The sequence below is a fragment of the Equus asinus genome, chromosome 5, assembly GCF_041296235.1.
Source record: "Equus asinus isolate D_3611 breed Donkey chromosome 5, EquAss-T2T_v2, whole genome shotgun sequence".
Lineage (NCBI taxonomy): Eukaryota > Metazoa > Chordata > Mammalia > Perissodactyla > Equidae > Equus > Equus asinus.
This window is the reverse complement of record NC_091794.1, coordinates 15,200,763-15,223,593: the sequence shown is the minus strand read 5'-3', so window position 1 is coordinate 15,223,593 and position 22,831 is coordinate 15,200,763. Positions and strand designations below refer to the sequence as shown.

At 36.6% G+C, this 22,831-nt stretch overlaps 1 protein-coding gene across 5 annotated transcripts in view; it reads left to right on the top strand.

The window, feature by feature from the left end:
* Positions 1-4,773: 4,773 nt before the first annotated feature.
* LOC106829510 (cell surface glycoprotein CD200 receptor 1) overlaps positions 4,774-22,831 on the top strand; it is a 43,887-nt gene continuing 25,829 nt past the window's right edge. For 2 of the 5 annotated variants that reach the window (XM_070508828.1, XM_070508827.1), the window contains exons 1-2: positions 4,776-5,284; positions 21,818-21,959. Coding sequence is in view for 3 of the 5 variants with exons in the window: in XM_070508825.1 (XP_070364926.1) it covers positions 5,218-5,284 (67 nt within the window). In the remaining 2 variants the exon portion in view is untranslated. Of the gene's footprint in view, positions 5,285-21,817; positions 21,960-22,831 lie in introns of all 5 variants that reach the window. The other 3 variants (XM_070508825.1, XM_070508824.1, XM_014838649.3) reach the window with 3 other exon arrangements.

Here is a 22,831-nt window from a genome sequence, read left to right as displayed (position 1 = left end):
GCGGGCACTGTGAGGTACCACCTGACCCCCTTCAATGAAGGACCTTTTTTCTCCAGTGTTGATAATTTTGTCAGCAGTTAAGAAGTCAGCGCTTCCATGGATTGCCTCACCCAAGGTCATGCTTGTTCCTAGAGCTGTATGTAATGACTGACAAATGCAGGAGCATAAAGGTATGGCCATTTCAGCCCAACAGAGGACAACTCTAAAGGGTAGTTCAAGCTACAGAACTCCCCATGGGGTTAATTGAGCCCGTTGTGGGCCTACCTTATAATTTAATTTCTCTCACTGCCCACACCTGTTTCTGTCTCTTCATTTCCACAAGGATGATCTAAAGTTACTCTCTAATAACCATCCTTCACGCTAAACTCCATTCCAGGGTTTGCTTCCCAGGGTGCCCAAACCTATGATAATCTACTTTAAATTTCCCTGTAATGAGGCATGGAATCTGTCTTCTATCCATCTATCCATCCATCTACCCATCTATCTCTTTATTGTTTTTTGTTTTTTGTTTTTTTGCTGAGGAAGATTCACCCTGAGCTAACATCTGCTGCCAATCTTCCTCTTTTTGTATGTGAGCTTCCACAATAGCATGGCCACTGACAGAGGAGTCGTATACGTTCATGCCAGGAACCGAGCCTGGGCCGCCAAAGCAGAGCACACCTAACTGAAGTACTAGGCCACTAGGGCTGGCCTTTTCTTTACTGCTTTTATTAAGCCACACGGGCGTCTCAGAAGACTCATTATTCTTCTTTTCAATAATTTTTCTTTAGGTTATAATACCTATCCTATCCATCACGTGTTCATTTGTCATGTTTAACTAATTTCCAGAGATATAAATAAACGTGCAATGTTTAGCATGTTAGCTTACTTTGTGATCAAAATCTCAAAGTGCAGCTGTTACTGAATTTGCTAAGTGATCTTATGAAAACATTAGCTTTGGTTTCACCACATGATCTCTAGGGGGCAGCAGAGAGCAATCTTAATGCAAATAGGTAATTGGAGACAGAGCAGAGTTTCTTTTCTCTTTCTCTCTGTCTCTGTCTCTCAGTCTCTCTCTTCAAAACAAACAAGCTATAAAGTTGTAAGAGTGCCCAACTAGAGGAAAGAGTGAGTGACTAGATGATAGATTTTGGAGGGATGAGGAGCGTGGGAGATGTATTGGAGACAAGACCTCTGTCTTGTTAAAAAATAGGTAGTAAAGTAACTAGCCACATAACTAAGAGATAAACTTTGGAGTGAAATTTCTTGGGCTTGAATGTTGTCTCCAACACTTTTTAGCTGTGACTGGACAATTTACTTAACTTCTCTGGCTTCAGCTTCCTCAACTGTAAAATGGGGATAATAATATTTACTTCATAGGGTTGTTGAGAGAATTAAATGAGGCCATATTTATAAAGTGCTTAGAACAAGGCCTGGGTGTTAAGCTAAGACCTTGACAAGTGTTATTTACTATGGATATGACCAGTGAGGTCTAGAATTGACACTCAGCAAAATATAAAATATGGTCACTAATTTCTTTGCTCTGGTTTTACCTGTTTATTTGCTATTACACATATTTTATTTTTAAACATCAATTTCTAAGTTTTTCTTTTTCCACAATCTGTGAATTTATATTGAAAAATAATGATTAACTCTCATCTGATATATGTTTTATCTAACTTTTAAAGGAGAACTAGGGAGGTGACATAGCGTCAACTGTATATTGGAAGTACAAAATTTCAAGGTAAGTATCAATGATATAGTAGAATGTAAAAAATAGAAACATACATTTTGTGAGTCTCTTTTAGGTTACTCATCAGTACATTTAATGATTGTGCATGGAAGAAGATCCAGGATTTCAGATGAGTCTTCAGAGCTTGGGCCAATGAAGACTGTAGAGAGGTGAGTTGGAGAATAGGGAAATAGGATATAGCCAGGAGAACAGCCATTTTATGCAATCATGCATTGAATTATAGTGCCTCTGTGGTAATTCATTAGCTTCAAATCTCTAAAGATTGTGCCATGAGGGCAGGGAGGAAGTGAAATAAAGAGTGGAGTATTGTGGAGTTTGAGTTCCTTGAAATTCTTCATGTTATTGGCCATTGTTCTTTCATATCTGTGAAACTGTTGCATTAGTACTTGGGTAGCAGCAGGATGGGGTAGATTGAGCAATTTGGGACTAAGTGTTTAGTTGTGTGTGTGTGTGAGTGTGTGCATGTGGAAGGGTAAGTCAGGCCACATGTCTAAGCCAGAGAGCTCACAGAAAGTAAAAATGACAAGGCAAGTAGGTATTGGCCCATTTTTGCAAGGATGAGCACCCAGAAAATTCAGCTAAGGAAGGAGTGGCAGGCAGGTGCTTGAGTTCTAGGTAGTCATGATGCAAATCAGGAGGTGAAAGGCAGCCAATGGAGAACAAGGGGTCGGGAATAAAAGGCCATTAGAGTCTGTGCAGTAAGTGTTCAAGATCCATGCAAAGCTTCTACATGATGGGGAGGAGTCCCAAGAGCAAGACAGCAATGTCTTAACTGGTTTCAGTTGTGGCTAAGTATGAATCTGATATTGGAGACAAAGAGATACACTTGACTGGAGGAAGTCTCCTTCAAAAGCATTTATAGGAGATAAACCAATTTTTGAGTAAATCAACAGTGCAAATTTGGGGACATTGTGTCTTAAAGCAGCTCTCACTTACTAAAGCTTACTAAGCCTTTTAGTTTTGACTATTGCGATAGTAACCAGCATAACATTGTTCTGTTTGTCTCTCATGTGCATTGATTCTTAATTGGTTGTACTGAAGAGAAGTTGGGAGACTGGTAGAGTAAAAGGTTTGGGTTTTTGTTTTGAGCTATACCATTCTCTTGATCCTATCTTGCTCTTCTGCTCTGTTTTTTAGGTCCCTCTGCTCAAGGGGCACAGTTAAGGAGAATCTGGGGCCTTTAGATTTTTCAGAGAGGTACATTTACTAGACAAGCACATTTTTCTCTTATTATATTGACTTTCATGGCACATCTTTGATGGATGATTATGCTAACAAACTCTTGGTCCCTTTATTGTTTCTCCAAATACTTGCTCCCCATAAGAGGTAAAGGGGGGAGATGGGAGGTTGGGGGAGTGGAGTTTGGGGTGGAGGAGATAAAGGAAGGGGGATAAAGTCTCATCCTGCCAAATCTACTTTGAGAATTCTATGGTTTTTGACACTATTCTCTTGACTCAAACTGCTGATTGTAGATTGTGGTCTGACCTGAGAAAGCGCATGGGAGTGAGTCTATGAAAGTTGCTGTCTGAAATTTCAAACCAGAGGAATTAAGTGGAGAGAACACAGGGCTAGTGACATGAGCCATGAGTTTTACTCCCAGCGGTGTCACCAAGTTGCTTTGAGACCTAGGCAGGCCATTTAGCCCTTCCGTGCTTTAGTTTTGGCTCTGTCGTTGAAGAGGCATTAAAATAAATAATCATCAAGAATTTTTGATGACATGAAAAAATGCTCATGTCAATACAATACTAAGTGGAAAAAACAGGTTGCGCACCCGATTAAGAAACTTGTCTCGTATCATCGGACTAGTAATTGCCCTGCAGAGACTCAACCTTAGGTCTGTCTGTCATCAAAACCCATGGTCTTAACCACTACAGACCTTAACCTTTACGTGGTGGAAACCAGACTGTTATATTTTAAATGAGATTTCATCACTGATTTTTCTGACACCTGGTAAAACATTAACCAGGAGAGGCATTGTTTTTGCTGTAGTCCACCATTGTCACTGAGCTCACGTCTTCAAGTATTTCATGCTCTCAGTTACCTGATTTCTGTCGTAATCAAACTGGTTCACTGGAAGGAAAGCTTGAGGAGGGGAAGGGGAAAATATATATAGTTTATGTTTGGCTAGGGGGAAAATGGAACTGCTAACTTAAAAGAAAAAAAAGACATGTGTTTAATCTTTTTCCTGTTTGCAATGTTTTCTTCCCCTTCATGGAGAGTCTTGCCTTGGGTAGGAAATTCTTAGCACACAGAGGATTTCTTTCCTCCCAAACATAAATAAATGCATATGAACTAGCCACATTAAGGCAGAGGTTTTACAGTAAGTCTGAATTCCAGATGTGTAACAACTAAAGATGAGTGTTTATTTGTAATTTGGTTGAAATGACCACTCTAGCTCTTCAACGGTGAAACTGAACGGAAATAAGTACCAAACTGTGATAGACAGAATAATGCCTCCCAAGATGTCCACGTCCAATCTCTGAAATTCTTAAATAGGTAATCTTACGTGGGAAATGGGACTTTGCAGATGTGATTAAATCAAGGATTTTGAGATGGGGAGATTATCCTGAATTGTCTGAGTGGTCCAATATAATCACAAGGTTCTTTGTAAGAGGGAAGCAGGGAGATTACAGTCAGAGAAGGAAATGTGATAACAGAACAGAGGTGGGAATTATGCAGCCACAAGCCAAGGAACGATGGTGCCCTCTAGAAGCTGCAAAAGGCAACAAACGAATTTTCTCCATGTGTCCAGAATGAACACAGCCCTGCAGACACCTTGATTTTAGCCCAGTAAGATCCATTTTGGTCTTCTGACCTCTAGAACTGTAAGATAACTTTGTGTTATTTTAAGCCACTGGGTGGTAATTTGTTACAGTAGCAATAGGAAAGTCATACACTTATGATGCTTCTAGAGTTGTAGACTTGGTAGATAGTAATTTCACATAAGAATTTCAAGGGAAAATATTTTATTCCAAGCTTTATTATTGAGGCTGACCACCTTTTCAAATTGGAGAAAGCTTCTAAAAGCTATCACGACTGGGAAATTTAAAGGGATGGGCTAAAAATAGAGAAATATCTTGTTTTACTTTTTAAATCCAAGGTTAGACGAACCCATTTATCTTGGGCACATTCAATGCTTTACTGTAAAGTTTATCTGTGTGCCACAGAAGTGAGAGGAGGACCAATGAGCTGAAAGATAACTCAATCAATCCGCTTCCTCCGTCTCTGCTTCAGCGCTTCATACAGGAAATCTATTGCTGTGTCAAGTTCCAGAGAAGAGTTTCTTCTGTTCCAAGTTACTAATCAGGCTAAAACACATAGAGTTGAAGGAAGAGGCCAGGAGGAAAGGAGTTCCCGCTGCCGATTGGCTCAGAGGATCTGGCACTCAGAAGTCGACCAGAGAGAGCCTCACCATGTCCACAGCTCCTTCTCTACCTGTGTGGAGGAAAAGTTTTAAGTGAAGGGCAGGAAACAAGAGACCAGAAATGCTCTGCACTTGGAGAACTTCTGACCTGCGGCTGCTATTGACTTTGATTGTCTTCTTAGTGGTTGGTAAGTGGAAATTCTCTTCGGGAGAGCGACAAGAGAATGACTGGGGAGAAGCCCGGTCTCAGCTTTTCCTGAGCTTTCTTTGCCTTTCTTATGAGGCAATGCAAAATAATTGCAATCATAGATAGGAGGGAGGGGGCCTACTCCCAGGTGTATTTCACTTTTTTATCTGTATTTTCTTCTTTGTCTTACTTATTTTACTTTGTATCCTCCTACAGTATACATATCTCTATAATTTGCCTCGCTTTCCACTTCCTCATTTCCCCTCCTCCCTCTTTTGAATGAGACAGAATAAATTAAATCATGTCAAGTAGTGATCCAAGTCATCTGGGTTCTCTTTATCTTCTTCCTCCTTTAAAGAAAATTTAAATAATAATCCCAACCCATTTAGGTCTGTATTGTTAACGGAATAGATTAGGAAATTTAATTGCTTTCTGTCACTTTCTACGACCAGGTGCTTTTAAAATATAATACACTCACAGTTTGGTGGTGCATCTGTGGTGTATGACTGTATTTATCTTTAAGATGTGTAGGCTGTAAAAGACACTTTCTGGGTTAGAGGGCACACTCTTTAACCTCTAGGTTCCTGTAGGAGTTGTAGAGAATTTGGGGCTATTGTGGGTTGTCCAGGTTTTACTATAGAGACCTGCTAGGAGCTGACGTGGGAGGGAGTTTTCAGGTTTCACTTTTAGTAGGTGGGAGCAGCTGCAAGGAAACAGTGTAGCTGGGTTTAAATTTTATAATTTGATAATTGAAAGAAGAAAATGTTTTTTCCCTTCATAGGAATGACTTTAAAATATTGCCTATCTTCCAGCCAAAAAATCTGTTTTCCACATGGCAGTCTTACCGGTGAGCACACATAAAATAGCCATACTGTACTGCTGTACCTTTCTAGGCAGGATTTCCACATCCCTTTCTCCTTTGATCTGCACAGCAGCCCAGTGAAGCAGGGGTGGGGGACATGTCTTCCTTTGACAAAGGCAGAAGCTGGGGCTTAGAGAGATGAAATGATTTGTCCTGCACTACTGGTACATTGCAGAGTCCCACCTGGCCACGTCTGTGCATCGCTGAACATTTGAATGGGCAATTTTCCTCAATATTTAGCCATTGTGATTTTCGCTTAAGAGTACCACGGTTTCTTACACCACTGGGTTATAAACCTAACGGACTATTTACTTACTTAAAAAAAAATATCAAGTGATCTGAATCCTTCAATAGTTAAGATCTTTGTGTGCAAACTCTTAGAGAAAGCTGTGCAAGACCCAGCTTGGCAGGGAAGCTAAGTAGGCAAGAAGCTATTTATGTCAAGTTGCACTATGACTTTTGGGTAAAGGGAAAAAAAAAAATCAAGATTAAAACACAACAGATAATTTTGAATTTTAGTGGTTTAAAGGTTTGAATTTTACAACTATTTCTGAACACAACTAGGAGATCCTACATATACCAAATGTCTGAAGTTAAGGCTTATACAATTATAAATTTATCACAATGTTTAGAATCAAGATACAAAAAAGCGAATTAATTTAACTTTACATGCAAAGACTTGGCATTATAAATTCACCACGAAATAATTCAGAAAAATAAGCAAATTATGCGGGCATGAACTTATTTCTTTATTACTAATACTGCTTTGTTATTAACACTGCCAAACAGAAATGACTCACCTTATTATACAAATTAAATTCACAAAGGAGCAAGAGAGCTAATGACTTCAAGGTAAAACATAGCATTTAAAAAAAATCTATTTACTTTTCTGTTTACTTATTTGCTTATAAATTCAAGCAATGTGCTATTTAGTAAGCCAAGTTTATTAAGAAAATAATATCTGAGAGGAAAAATTAAAACAACCTAAGTCATCCACTGCAGAGCAAAGCTCTACAGACCTGTGTCGGGTCCCCTTCCCTCATCCCCGTTCACCCTGTGCCCCTTTTCCTCCTTATTTTAGCCTATTGTCTTCTAGATTTCTTTTTCTTGAATTCAAATTAAATTTTGCTATTCCGATCAATATGATTCTACCTTTTATAAAAGTCACTGATATTGAGATTATGAGTTCCTGAAAAGGAATCCCCCACACTTTTATTTCTTTTGGCTAATTTTTACCATTATCCTCATCTTCCACTAGGGGGCAGGCAGTAACAATCAGAGGAGAGAAGACAGGGGTGTTTGGTAGCCTCAGCAGGTTTGCAAAAGATGGAAAAAGAAATTAAAAGCAATTGCTAAAAAGAAGGGGTTTGTTCTCATAGTTTCAGTTCTATCTTCCTTTTCTAGTTTTTGATAGTTGTGAATTTACATATTATAACAAATTTTAGGTATGTTTTCCTCTAAACATCCATGCTTAAGCAGTCAGTAAATTAATCAAAAGTTTTTATTAAGTCTTTATAAGTGTGTATGCAGGGGGTGTGTGTATGTGTGTGTGAATAGTGCCTAAAAGTTATCAGCAATCTAAATTAGGGAGATCAAGCTAAGATGAAACAATTGGAGAACACTTTAAATCAGTCAGTCTTGAAATTGTCTATGAATCCAGTGAAAATCCAAAGATGAGAGAAATTATGGTGGTTTGGAGTTGTTGAGGACTTATGGAGGAGATGGGTCTTGAATGATGGTTTGGACCAATGGGGAAAGGCAGAAACATAAATTGGGAGGAGGGGATGCACAGCACAAACAAAGGCAAGGTAGTTTGGGGAAAGAAAGAACTCTAGCTCGAGGGAACAGAGTTTCTGTGTTATATGGATTGTAGGACCTATGGCTGAATTTCTAGGGTTCTCAATAGCTAAACAGAGGAATGTGGATACAGTGCAGCAGGCACTGAGGAGCCATCTGTTGTTTTATGAATAGGAAAGTAATATAGTAAAGCAATATCTTTGGGGAATACTGTGGCAGCAGTATCCCACTGAGTGAGAGTGGCAAGTGGTAGAAGATTTATTTTGAAGCAGGAGTCAAGAGGTCCTACCTTTGGGTTTCCATTTTAGGAAGTTGTGTGACATCGCTGAGAGACATCGGTGCCTACAGAGGAAGGTGTTAAATCCAGTACAGGGAGGGAGGGTCCCTAGGAGGGAGATTCCTACAGGAACTTGGAAGTATAGCACAATCCAGGATTTATGAATCATTCCTGGAGTGGAGGATCTCACAAAGAGAGTACTCATAGAGATAGAAATAGGAGAATCAGCACTAGAGATTTCTGGATTTGGATACAAGAGATAATTATCTCTTTCCTCTCTGTAACGGAGAGCAAGATCTGAGAAGAGATGGGAAGAGAGACAAGCTGGGATATAACTGGAATGCTTACCCTTTAATAGGAGGAGGGAAACTCTTCTGAAATTGAGGAGTAAGATGAGGAGTGAGATAGAGGGATGCTAATAGGTTGATGATAAAAATAAGGAGATGGGAACAAATGAGAGAGTCCCACAGTAGATAAATTGCCTCCTAATAAGATCATGAGTGTTTCAGTTAATGATGCTAGTTAATAAAATAACTCAGTTGTCATTTGGTTTTATGTTGTACCTGGAAAAATCAATCTGCCCAGTGATTAAAATGCAGTAACCATTGATATATTTTTGCCTCGTCTTCTTTGTTATCACTGACACACTGGGATTAGGGAGCAGGTCTGTGGTTATAAAATAGCTTTGGACTGTGCTGTGTGAGCTAATAGCTCCTAAGAATCAAATCCACAACCATTACTTTTTTTATCATTATGAAATTTTATATATATATATATATATATATATATATATCAAAACTCATATAAGTGTTATAATCGGCTCATTATTTCCAGGAAGAAACAACATTGTTCATGCATTAACACTGAGCAAACAATTTCAAAGTTTTCTTAGCTACAATTTATATGTCTTGTCTGTCCAGAAAACCTAGAAACCATCCTAAGAACAAAATCCTATTTGTGTTTAAGGAAAGCAGCATAGAAAAGTCCCAGAAGCAGGACTAGAAGGTTCTAGAAGCAAATCATTTTCTTGAAAGATCTCTGTTCCTTTGAGGTGTTGATGCTGTTGTAGGTTCTCCAAGCATCAGACTCTGAGACAGAATTTTGAGTAGAGAATGTTTATTAGGGAGGACTCTTGGAAGAAACACCTGTAAGGAAGGGTAGTGTCGTAGAGGGAAAAGTCCATCTGCAATCTTAACCACTGACACCCTCATTTGACCCTCATGTGGAGCCGTGGAGTTAGAATAACCCTAGAGAGGCCCTGCAATGAATCAAAACGGCTGGGCCTTAATACCTCCATCTCAATCAGTCGTTGGATGTGGACTGCCCAGAGAAGGGTCTCACTTTGGCAAAGTCACTGAGGCCATCCCTGAAGATGCTGAGAACTGAAGGCTGTGTGCTGACAGTGCTCCTAGTAGCAGGAGCAAAGAGTCATTCCTTGAAGAGGCTTCTGGGCACAGATACTATGTCCACCATAGCTGCCATTTCCAATGGTCTTCGTTCCTTTCTGAATTTCTGAGTTTCTGTCTGGTATTATTTCCCTTTAACTTAAATAATTCCTTTTATCATCACTAGTAGTATAGGTCTGCTGATGAGGAGTTCTCTCAGTTTCCTTTTATCTGAATATGCTTCATTCTTGAAGCATGTTTTTGCTAGATATAGAATTCTGGGTTGATTTTTTTTTCTTTCATCATTTTAACATGTTGTTTCACCATTTCTGATGAGAAGTCAGCATACACTCAAATTATTGTTTCCCTGAATATTATCTGTCATTTTTCTTTGGTTTATTTCAAAATTTTCTCTTTATTCTTGGTTTTCAGCACATATAATGTCTTCTATGTATTATTATTTTCATATTTATCCTTCTTGGGATTACCGAGATTCTTGAATCTGTAAACTTATACTTTTCAGCAAATTTTGAGAAATTTTCAATTGCTATTTCTTCAAATTTTTTTTCTGCCAACTTTGTCTCTCCTCTTCTTCTAGAACTCCCATTACACATATGTTTGAAGAACTTTTTGCTGTTTCACAGCAGGTCCTTGTGGCCATTATGTGTTTTGCAATGTTTTTCTCTGTTCTTCAGATTGGATAATTTCTATTGATATATTTCAAGTTTGCCAACAATTTTCTCTCTCATCTCCATTCTTTTGTTCAGCCCATCCAGTGAATATTTTATTTCAGACATTGTATTTTCAACTTAGAATTTCCATGTATTTTTTAATTAGTTTCTTTTTCTCTGGTGAAATTTTTCTGTCTTTTCATTTGTATGAGCATATTTTTCTTTACATCACTCAGCATAGTTCAGTGTCTGCTTTAAGGTCCTAGTCTGATAATTCCAATATCTGGGTCACCTTGAGGTTTATCTCCCTTTAATTTTTTTCTCAAAAGAGTAGGCCATATTTTCCTTATTCCCTGTGTGTTGAGTAATTTGGATAGTGAATATTACATCATAGAGACTCTGGGTTCTATTACTCTGTTGATTTTTTTTTTTTTAGAAAGCATTTAACTTGGTTGGACTCAAACTGCAAACTCTATCTCTTGAACAGTGTCTTAAATCTCAGTTCTTTTACCTTTAGTGGTTGGCTTCAAGTGTGCCCTGCCATATATTGCCTAGTGTCAGCCAGAGACGTGCGTAGAGTTTACACACAGACTTTGGAACTCTCTCTCTGCCTCTCTCAATTTCCAGAGACCAAGGTTGCTCCAGAATCTGTCCTCTTGTTCTCCAGAAAACTGTGGGATTTCTATTAGAGTTCTAGCTGTCCAGTGTGGTGCCAACTGCAGCCTTCCCTGAGACTAAAAGTGGTAAAAATGGGAAAAAATGGGAACACACACACCCAACCCTGAGCCATTTCCTTCTTCCAAGGATTGACACCCCTCAAGAATCATCCTGCTTTTTTCACTCTCCAGTGGTTTCAGATAGTTGTTTTTATGTTTTGTCCAGAATTTATAGTTGTTATCTGTGGAAGCTTACTTTGCCATAAAGGAAGTGGAACTTTCTTCAAGTCCATGTTTCTTAATATCGTTGTGCTTTTACCAACTGATATTGATTTGGTTGGTTATATTGTGTTGGACATTGAGATGGAGTGTATTATATTATTACACGCTTTTTTGCTTTCTAAATTTTATTCATGCATTCAATGTTTTGGTGCTTTTCACTTTTCTCAATAAAATCTCACTCAACTTTCCTCCAGTTTCTAGATTCTTATATATCTCTGTGTTGGGTTTAAAGGCCTGTCATGGGATATAATTCAACCACTAGCTGTGTCTTCTGTAAGAAATTGTTTACTCTCTTTAGATAGTAATTTCCTCATTTGTGAAATGAAGGACACACATGACATGATTGAGAAGTATAGAGCTTTCAGATAGGACGGACTTTAGAAACCTTCAAATTAAATCCTTTCATTTCATTCATGGGCAAATAAAGCCCAAGAGTGTTCAAGGAGTTACTAAAGATACTACCCAACATTTTAGCAGATGAGCTGAGCTTGAAACTCCTCCGTAATACTAAAAATAGAGGGGGAAAGAGATGTGGTAGGTATGTGTGGGAAAATAAGGTTTTCAGATGTGATGTACTTGAAATGATGGCAGGCATTTAAGTGGGGAGAAATTTCACCTAAAGGGTTGAGATTCTTGTTTAGGAAAAATAAGTCAAAGCTAGAATATGGGTCAGGTATTCTGTCAGCCAGTAAGTAAAGGAGTGTGTCGTGTGTCAGACACTGTGCTTCATGCTGGGGATACTTGAACAAGACAGACATAGATAAAGCTCTCATGGAGCTTAGAATCTGGTAGGAAAGATAGATATTTTAAAAAGTATTGCAAATAATTAAGTAATATATAAGTATGCAATGAGAAATAGAGGCTGAGAGAGAAATGTGTAATTGGTAAGTCTACTCAGGTCTGAGGGTCAGGGAAGACTTCCTGGTGGAAGTGATAATTAAGATAAAGAAAAGCAGAAAACACGTAGGCAAGAAGAGTTGAAGGAACTAACATTCCAGACAGGAATGAAGGAGAGAGGGAGCTAAACTATGACTGAAGTGCTAAAACAAGGAGAAATCAACTGTATAGAGGACCCGTTGGCATTCTAGGGTAGGGGAGAATGATGAGAGAAGGCATAAAGAGAAAGGTGAGCAGGTGAGACTTTGGGGAATATATGCATTAGTGTGCCTAAGGAGGAAGGCAGGCTTGCAGAGAAGACGGAGTAGGAGACAGACAGAGAAAAGCTTAGGGGTAGGGATAGAGGCTAAGGAAGGGGTTTTAGAAGGACAGAAAAGTGGTTTATAGCATCAAAATCTGACGAACAGTCCAGGAGCACAAGCACTGAAGAAAGGCCAAAAGCTTGACTATAAGGGGCTGGTGACCTTCAACATTGTGGTTTGAATGGAAGGGTGTATGAGCTACAAGATTGCTGCTATCAAGGAGAGCGTGGGTGTGGAGGAAATTGAGGCCGTGGGCACAGACCACTCATTCTGGAAGTTTGGCAGTAAAAAAGAGAGAAAAGATCATAGCTGGAAGGAGAAAGCAGCATCTAATTTTTTTTTCTATCAACATAGGGGAAACCTGAGTGTGTACAAGGGGTATCATTTGAGAATATACAGTGATTGGGTAAAGGTATTTTTTCCAAACTGAGTGTGTGTTTATGTAGCTTTTAGTTGTTTAGCATTTCTTTTCTTTTTCCTTTCTATTTGGTTAGTTTACCATGAAATGCTACCTTTTCTCAAAGGTTTATCTATTACATAATATGAGAATATCTGGTTATAGGGTCCATTTTGTGATATTGACAATTTTTTAAAAAAATGTTCAAGTAGTAAATATTGCTAGATTCAAAACAATGAAGTCTAGTTATTTTTATTCTCTAAAAAAAATCATTCAATCTATCCTTCATTGGCTCCCTCTGAGATATTCCCCAGGGGTTGTTCTAAACCAGTAATTAAGCTAGTTGCCAACAGAGTTGCCTGGAGAGCCTAAAATATTGGAGATAATATGGTGCCATCTCAAGCCTACTTAATGAGACCTTTCAGGGATTAGAGTCTGGGAATCTGGACTGTCACAAATCTTTGCAGGTGGTTCTGATGGGAGCCAGGATCAAGAAGACTGCCCTAGGTCTTTCTTCATAGCCCAAACCATTCCTATTGTCCCTCATACTCAGCAGATGGCTGCTCACTCTCTGATTTACCCATCAGCCAGTGTGGACTTCTTTAGCTTGCCCAGATGATGAGGTTTCTGAGGGCAGAGACCTTGCCTCATTCATCTTACTGTCCTCAGACCTCTGCATAGCTACCTGACGCTGAGTAGATGTACTCAAAAATGTCAACCTGAACTTCCTCAAAATGTCCCTCGTGTCTGTAACCACTCTTGCCTTTTCTCCTTCTCTCTCAGAGACTAAGTGTGTCTTTTCAAAAGCAAATCTCCACTTTGCTTTTTCTCATCTCCTCCCATCACCTCTAAGATCCTGTTTTACCAGTTAGCCTCCTTCATTCTTGTAACTTGTAGCTCTCCCTCTTTCTATCTACACATATGCTGTGCTCTCCTCTATTCTTAAATACCGTCACTGTCCTCTTAGCTCTAGATATTGTCCCATCTCTCTCTTTCTGGTTTGATGTGAAAGGATAAAGGCACTGTCTCATTCTCCCATATTTTCAAGGTCAAAATTCTTGAACGAATAAGTCTACATTTGTTGACAATCGCTTCTGCTCAGTTCTTTTCAGTCTTGGTCCTGTTCCTCCCTCTGTACTAACGCTGCCCTCTGACAGCTCCTGATGGTCTCTGACTACCTTCTTGTTAGTAAATCATAAAGCCTCTTAGTCCTTACTTTAAGACTCTTCCCACATGATTTGATCTTGATTATTTCTGTTTTGAAATCTCCTCTTTCCCTGGTTTAAGACATTGCATCTATTTTCTACTTTCCTTCATCATTTTTGCTAACTTCACTTCCTCTAACAGATCCCTAATTATAAATATTTTCAAGACTTGGGTTTTGGCCTCTTCTCTAATTTCCACATCTGAGACTGCAATTTGGCAGCCCATGGGCTAGATCAGGCTTGCAGACACTTTTAGTTGGCTCATGTAATATTTTTAAAAATTTGAATTAGTTGCCGATATTTTAAAGTTGGGAGAGTTTACTGAAAACCCCTGACCTAGAGTCTAGGGTTGCTGTGAGGATTAAGTTACATCACATATAAAGCACTTATCACTATGTCTGAATTTTACAAACATTCAAAAGACGGCACCTTAATTATCATTTTGCAGTTTTCAAAGCTCTTTCATAGATATTATTTCATAACTTATTTAATTAGCCCTACGGATCAACTATTTTATGCTTGGCTTTTTTGGTTGTTTCCAGTTTTTTGGAATTAAAAACTATGCTGGAATTAAAAGCCTAGTATGTATATCTTTGTGTATTTTACGTGTGGATATTCACTATCTGCCCATTGAACGTGCTATCCCTTGTGATCACTGATACACATGTATATGACATCTTCCATGGGCCAGGGAACAAATCTGTCTCCATTAACTAGTTTTGGACTATGTGATGGTAACTGCCTCCAAAAAAATTAGGCCAACGATATGCTTGTATTAGCATTGTGTCTTAACAAACTGATGCACATTGTGATTATGCTTAAAAAAAAAATTAGGCCCAGCAACATGGCTTTTATTAGCACTGTGTCCTGGCCAACTGATACAGACCTTGTGATTATATTGCACTGGAAACTAGGATCAAATTTATTATTCACCATAATTCTTTTTGCTTTCTAAATTTTATCCATCCACTGAATTCATTATTGAATTCTTGTGTTTTGGAGCTTGTTACTTTTCTTAAACATTTCTCACTTTTCCTTTTTATAAACTGTTTGCATCTTTTGCTTTTCTCTCCGTTGCATCTGAAGGGATAATTATAGTTACTAGTTAAGTCACTGGTAACATATTAATCTACTTTTTTGTTGGCCTATTCATATCTTTTGCCCATTTTTTCATTTGCCTTGTCCATCTCTTTTTTTATGAGTCTATGTGTTTTCTGCATATTCTTTGGAGTAAATTAGCCTTTTGTTTATCATAATGTAAAAAGTAAAAAAACACAGGGAGTGATTATCTCAAAGGATAATGGCCACCTTTACAGTAAAGGTTGGAGGGATAATTGGGGAAAAACCAGCAATAGTCTATTTCTTAACTTACTTACATAGTATTCACTGTATAATTGTTCTTTGAAATGTACATATACACTCTGAAATATATATTAAAGATATATATTAAATATAGATATATAGTATGTGTTACTAAAAAGAAGATTAAACTAATAAGTACAAAGAAACACAAGAAGTACAATTAGTACTTATATATATATATTTTTAATTTTTCTATATTAGTCTTTGCTAAAATCTTGGGCTTCCATCCAATATTGTATTTACTGAACACCTAATTAGATGTTGTCTGCTGCTAAATTAATGTCTTTAAAAATGTAAATTTCATAAATTAAATGAAAGAACACGAAATATATGCTGTGATAGTAGGATCAAATGTTCATATTGTTATGTTAAAAAATATGTAAGTGCTAATTGTACTATGTGTGTTTCCTTGTACTTATTATTTTAATTTTATTTTATATTAACATATATAATATATATTTCAGAGTGTGTGATATCTGCACATTTTGAAGAACAATTATACAGCGAATATCTATGTAAGTTAAGAAATAGACTATTGCCAGTTTTTCCCCAAATATCCCTCCAACCTTTGCTCTGAAGGCAGCCATTATTTTTGAGATAATCACTTCCTGTTTTTCTTTACATTTTACCATGTATGTATGCAGCCCCTGTCAATAAAATTTATTTTGCCTTGTTTTGTATTGTGCATAGATGGAATCATACTGTGTATATTATTTTATAACTGCTCTCATTTACCCAATATTATATTCGAGGTTTATCCGTGTTTAAGTCTGTAGCTGTAGTTCATTAATATAGATAATTTTCATCCTAAAATTTCAAGTGTTTGAAAAATAGTTTTCTTCCCTGGAAAAATTCTGGTGCAGAAATAACAAACATGATTTAAAACAAGAAATCTCATATTTTGCATTTCCGTTTTTTTCCTTTTTGGAAGCAAAGATTCATGGTAATTGAAATATTAAGATATGAGATGTATGAAGGAGAAAGTATTAATTCTAAAAACACATTGTATTTCATATTGCTAAAACAGCAAACATTTATTTTTCTTTTCTGTAGGAAAATATATTTGTCTCAGGAAGGAAAAATCCTGAAACCAGTTTGCGAAAGCAGCATAATAGCATAATCTCTTTTTGGCCCTGGTCTCTCGTCAGGTCTTGGTACTCCCCATAGTCCCACTAGGCACATGTCCTCTGCACATAGTAGTGCTTTTCTTTGGAATGTTCTTCCCTCTGTCTCCTGTCCTCTCCTCTCTTGCTTATTAGCAGCTTCTTGTCCATTGGATCTTGTATTAATTACATCTTGCTGCCTAATAAATTACCCCCAAACGAATATTTATTTTCTTAAGTGACATAAGAATGAGAGAGAGACAGCACACCAGGACAGAAGCCACAATCTTTTTATAACTAACTCCTGGCAGTGACATCCATCATTTCTGCTGTGTTCTGTTTGTTAAGTGTGTTAGGAAGTCCAGCCCACATTTAAGAGGAGGGGATTTTCCAAAGACATGAATACTGGGAAGGGAGAACATTGGGAACCATCTTAGGGGCTGCCCACTGCCTCAAAACTAAGATGAGTTGCTTATGGTACATTTTCCATACTTTTCACTTATTGCTATTACAATTTCATGTAATTATTTGATTATTTGGTTAATGTCTATTGTCCCCAGAAGATTGAAAGCTCCTTGATAAATAGGCATTTATTGAGTGCCTAGCTGTTGTAATTGAATAAATGAATGTTGCTACAGCTTCCAATTTTCCCCTACCAGTCCAGAAACTCTAATATACCTGATAGAGAGTCACTCGGGTGCCATTTGAATGAAACCTACTAGTGAGAGACTGATCATAATCTTAAAAGGCAGAAAAGAAAATACTTCCTTTACTTCCAAAATTTATCGTAAAATTAGTGTGGCAGTCTTCAGGTAGCTTTAGTAAAGAAAAAGATCACATGAGTTTCTTATTCCAACCATTCCTGTTTGTTATTTAGAAATAATAGAATTGGGGAGAAAACTGGTGATGCTTTTAATTATTCCTCCAGAGTGATACTGCTTTTTACTTATGTATCAGAAATAAAATTGTAATTTAGGCTCCCTCCTCCAAAAGTTACAAAATTCACGGATTTTCTGGCTGACTAATATGAATTTCCACTAGTTCCCAGATCACAGTGAGAAAAGCACTGCATTAGAGGCAGAAATATAATTAGCCTATTTGGGTGACAAGTCATCTTATTTTCAGGACCTCTAAAAAAGGGAGACAATTTAATTCTCCAACTTCTTGCTTGAATCCATTCATTACTCTAAAAACTGTCAGGAAATAATACTTTTATGTCTAACCTACATTCACAATATTCAGTTTTATAAAATGCAGTACAAACATTCACTAACTAAAACGTTAAGGTTGATATTTTAAGCTTTCTGGAGCCAGAAGATTGATAGTAAAGGTTTTTATATTGTATTGACTTCTCCATACTGGTAATTAGAAAAAGTTATGTGCTTTGTGTAGCTAAATAAAGGTTGCTCTGGCAATGTAATTTGAATTTCCTGGTCTTTGTGTGAGTACGATCTCACTGTCAAAGTTGCAGTCATTTTAAATGAAACCTTGAATCTTAAGAGGAGGCGGACTGTGTCATTCTAACCAGGTTTAATACCTCAGTCTCTAATGTGCTTTGAATCCCTTTTATGAGTTATTCCTTGCTTCTTAAGTAAGAATGATAGTCTATGTTTTGCAGAGGAGAAAACTAGATCATATAAATTTTTTTAATTTTCTAAAATGATTCAGGAAAGAAGCAGAGTAAGAAACAAAACTCATGTCTCATATTTTCCAGTCATTGCTTACTCCACAATGGTCCAGCCCTGTATTTATTATAATAACTTGCAGAGTTTCGAAGCTTAAAAACATGAAATGCCAAATGAGGAATGAAATAATTCTATTATTTGGTTTTCCTTGTGCAAAATATCAGGGTATTTCCACAGATTTCAATGTATTGAAATATATTTCAATGTATTCTGTGTTCTGTTTTTTTAAAAAGTAGTAAATTCACTAAATGTTAAATGACAATGAAGATGACAGGTGAAGATGTAAAGACCATTATAAGCAATAAGAATGACTTTGAATTACTTCAGAGCTAGCACAGAGGCCTCAAGTCTTGTAGAGAAATGTCAAAAGAAATTTAAAAATAGAACTATTCTACATTATTGACTTTTGCAGCTATATCTTACTAGATCATAATCATCTTACTCGAGCATAATCAAATATTTTAGGCTAAAGTTTTGCCCCAATTTAAGGATTCTTTTAGCTTAAAATTCATTTATAAGACTCCTTATTACTTTGTTTGTATTCTCCCAGAAAATCTGCAAATGAATGAAAGGGTAGGAAATCTAACTTTTTTTGTTTCCCATTCCAACACTTTAGAAATAAGAAATAAATCTTAGCAACTATAGTGACTACTGAAGTATGACATAATCCATGTTCTCTTTTGGTTAATAACAATGACTAAATCAGGGGTTTTTATTGGGAATGGTGAAATATCAGAAATACCTATCTCTAACTTTTTAAGTCAGGAGAGCGCAACAGAGCACAGGATTTTTAAAATAGATAAAAACTGTTTAACATCACAAGAAAACCATGTGCTATTTCTGAGAGCCTTTTTTCCCTTTGCTGGAGGAAGCCTTTGGCGTTCGCATCTGCACAGTCATGCCTATACAGTGTCTTTTGCGTGGGTGGTGTATGCTTGCTCAGGCATATGACAATGATGATTTGGGAAAGAAAACTTCTGGTGCTCAAAATGAGTAAGAGGTTTCATTAGTAGTAAAATCACAAAACAATCTTACTTCTGCTGACGATTTTGACTTAGATGGAAAAAGTTTTCTCTTTAAACATTATTTTCAGTGTCAAGGGTTCTCTGTATTTTGTTTTGTGTTTATTTGTGTGGCTGCATGTTCTAATGTTATGTGTGTTAAAAGCTGATGTTTCTGGTATTATTTTTAATTAAATTGAGGGATAATTTATGTACAATTAACTGCATCCATTTAAAAGGTACAATTAGATGAATTTTGACAGTTGTATATACCTGTGAATCATCCTCGCAAACAAGATACAGAACATTTCCATCATTCCTAAAATATTCCTTCATGGATATTTACAGCCCATCCTTGATTTCATCCCCATCTGCAGCTTCTCAATTGTTACAGAAAAGATTACCAGGTTTTGATTAAGATTAATCTATAGACCAATTTGAGGAGAATTGACCTCTTAACAATATTAGTCATTCTGTCCAAGAATAAGGTATTCATCTCCATCTATATAAAATTTACCTCAGTAATGTTTTGTAGTTTTCCGTGGATAGGCCTTGCACATCTTTCATTAAATTTATTCCTAAGTTTTCTTTTCTTGTGCGCTGTTGTAAATGGAATTTTCAAAATTTCATTTTCCAATTGTTTGTTGCTAGTATATAAAAATATAATTATTTAAAATATTATTAGCATTTTATACTATGACCTTGTTAAATTCAATTAGATCAGGGAGCTGTTTTTATAGATGCCTAACAATCGTATCATCTGCCAGTAGGGACCATTTTATTTCTTTGTTTCTGATCTATATGCCTTTTTTCCTCTTGCTTTGTTGCAATGTCTAGGAGCTCTAGTACAACACTGAAACATCCTGATTTTGGAGGGATATATTCCATTATTAAGTAAAATATTAGCTGCGAGATTTTCATAGATGCCCTCTAGCAGTTTGAGGAAGTTTCCTTCTATTCCTAGAGTTTTAAAAATCATGAATAAATGTTGAATTTTGTCAAACGCTTTTTCAACATTTGTTGAATTGATCATATATTTTTGCTCTTCTATTCTCTTAACGTGGTGAATTTCATCTGTTTTTGAATGGTCAGTCAACTTGCAGTCCTGGGAGAAACCTTATGTGATAATGCTGTATTAGTCTTTTTATATTTATTATTATTATTATTTTATATTTATTATTTTTTATAGTGCTAGATTTGTTTTGCTAATCTTTTGTGAAAAATCTTTGTGTTTTATGTTTGTAAGGGTTACTGGTCTGTTGTTTTTCTTATTTATAATGTGCATATCTGGCTTTGGTATTTAGTTAATTCTACCTTATTAAATGAATAGGGAAGCATTCCCTCCTTGTCTGTTTTCTGAAGGGGTTTGTGTGTAGAACTGATATTACTTCTTCCTTAAATGTTTGCTTCAATTTTTCAGTTAAGCCAATTTGGTGGAAAGATGTTTATCAAAGAATTTAATTTTTTAAATAGATTCAAAGCTCTTCAGATTATGTGATTAATCCCAAATGAACACTGAAAGCTGTGATTTTCAATGAATTTGTCCATTTCATCTAAGTTATTGAATTTGGTTAGCATAAAGTAGTTAATATTCTCTTACTATTCCTTTCATGAATGTAGTCTATATTAATGTCTCTTCTTTCATTCCTGGTGTTAGAGATGTGTACTCTCTCTGTTTTTTTCTTGATAAGTTAGCTATTGGTTTATAAATCTTAAAGGTATTTTCAAAAAATCAGCTTTAGATTTTGTTAATTTTTGTCTTGCTTGTTTTCTATTTCGTGGAGTTTTGCTCTTACTTTTCTTTCTTTCTCTTTTGTTTTTAGCTTCTTTAGGTGGATTTTAGACATTTCTTCTTTCGTAATTAGTATTTAAGGCTATTAATTTTCCTGTAAGCATTGCTTTAGTTGTGTATCACAGATTTGGATATGTTGTATTTTTATTATCATTCAGTTCAAAATCTTCTCTAATTTCTTTATGGATTTCTTCTTCTTCTTCTTTTTTTGCTTGAGAGGATTGTCCCTGAGCTAACATCCATGCCAATCCTCCTCTATTTTGCATGTGGGTTGCCTTCACAGCATGGTGGCCAATGAGTGGTGTAGGTCCACACCCAGGAACCGAACCCTGGCCGCCAAAGCAGAGCACACCGAACTTAACCACTAGGCCGTGGGGCCAGTCTCTGTGGATTTCTTCTTTGACCAAAGGCTTACCAAGAATCATGTTTGATTTCCAAATACTTAAGGTTTTCTTAACATTTTATTCTTTTTGGTTTCCAATTTAACTCCATTTTTGTTGGAGAACATTTTTTGTATAATTTTAGTTTTTAAGAGATTTTTTAAGACTTGCTTTATGGCCCAGAATATGGCTAAACTTAGTAAACCATTTGCACTTGCAAAGCAAGTGTATTCTGCCAATGTGAGTAGAGTGTTCGAAATATATCAATTAAATGGTTACTGTTGTTGATAGCTACGTTGGTGATTATCTATTGCTTTGTAATGAATTACTGCTAAACTTAGCAGCAGCTGGGCAATATGTATTTTAAAAGATAAAATACATCGTGAATTGATACTGATATTTTTTATTTTAAAGATTGGCACCTGCGCTAACATCTGTTGCTAATCTCTTTCTCTCTTTTTTTTCTTCTTCTCTCCAAAGCCCCACGGTACCTAGCTGTATATTCTAGCTGTGAGTGCTTCTGCTCGTGCTGTGTGGGATGCTGCCTCAGCATGACCTGATGAGCAGTGCCATGTCTGCGCCCAGGATCCCAACCGGCGAAACCCTGGGCTGCTGAACCGGGGTGCGCGAACTTAACCACTCAGCCTTGGGGCCAGCCCTGATACTGATACTTTTGATTCAAATTTAGGACTCAGAGTTTTTACTTAAACTTGTTCATTTTACATCTGTATCTTTTCTCCCACACTGAAAAGTTGACTGACACCAACATAATAACTCTTTGATTTATCCCACAACACATATAGAATAATTTGAGAAGAATAATACCAGACACTAGAAAAATGCAATTATTGAAAATAGTTTAAGGTTTTTTTACAATATTTTTGTCATTGAGTTATATTCCACTAGAGACATACAGTTGAATTACTGTGTTTTGGAAGTCACTTGGAATAGTTCCTCTATATGTGATTATGCAACCAATTCTACTTGCGGTTAAGTTCATTTGTTTCATTTTGCTTTACAGTTTAGTGCTTACAAATAATTTGATTTTGTTTGATAATTATGTAAAATGATTACATGGTTGCAAAGTCAAATCTATAAAATGAGGTATATTCAGAGACATCTTATTTCTATTCCTGCCCCCATTTTATCTTTTTAGTTTTGAAATTATAAGCAAGAAAAGAAAGAACACACAGACACACACACACACACACTTGTGTTCCTCCCATAATGTTGTAGAGTAATGGTACATACTATATATCCTTTTATCTGTCTTGCTATGGAGATCACTCCATAATAGTTTATAGAGCTATCGCTCATTCACTGTCTTTCATTTTGTGGATGTACCGTCGTTTAGACACTAATCTCCTATGGGTGGCTATTTGGGTTGTTTCTAAAAGTCTTGCTATTACAATGTTGTAATGAATAGTCTTGTGCATATATTGTTTTCATACTGTTGCCTGTGTATCTTTGGGATAGATTCTGAGAAGTGGTATT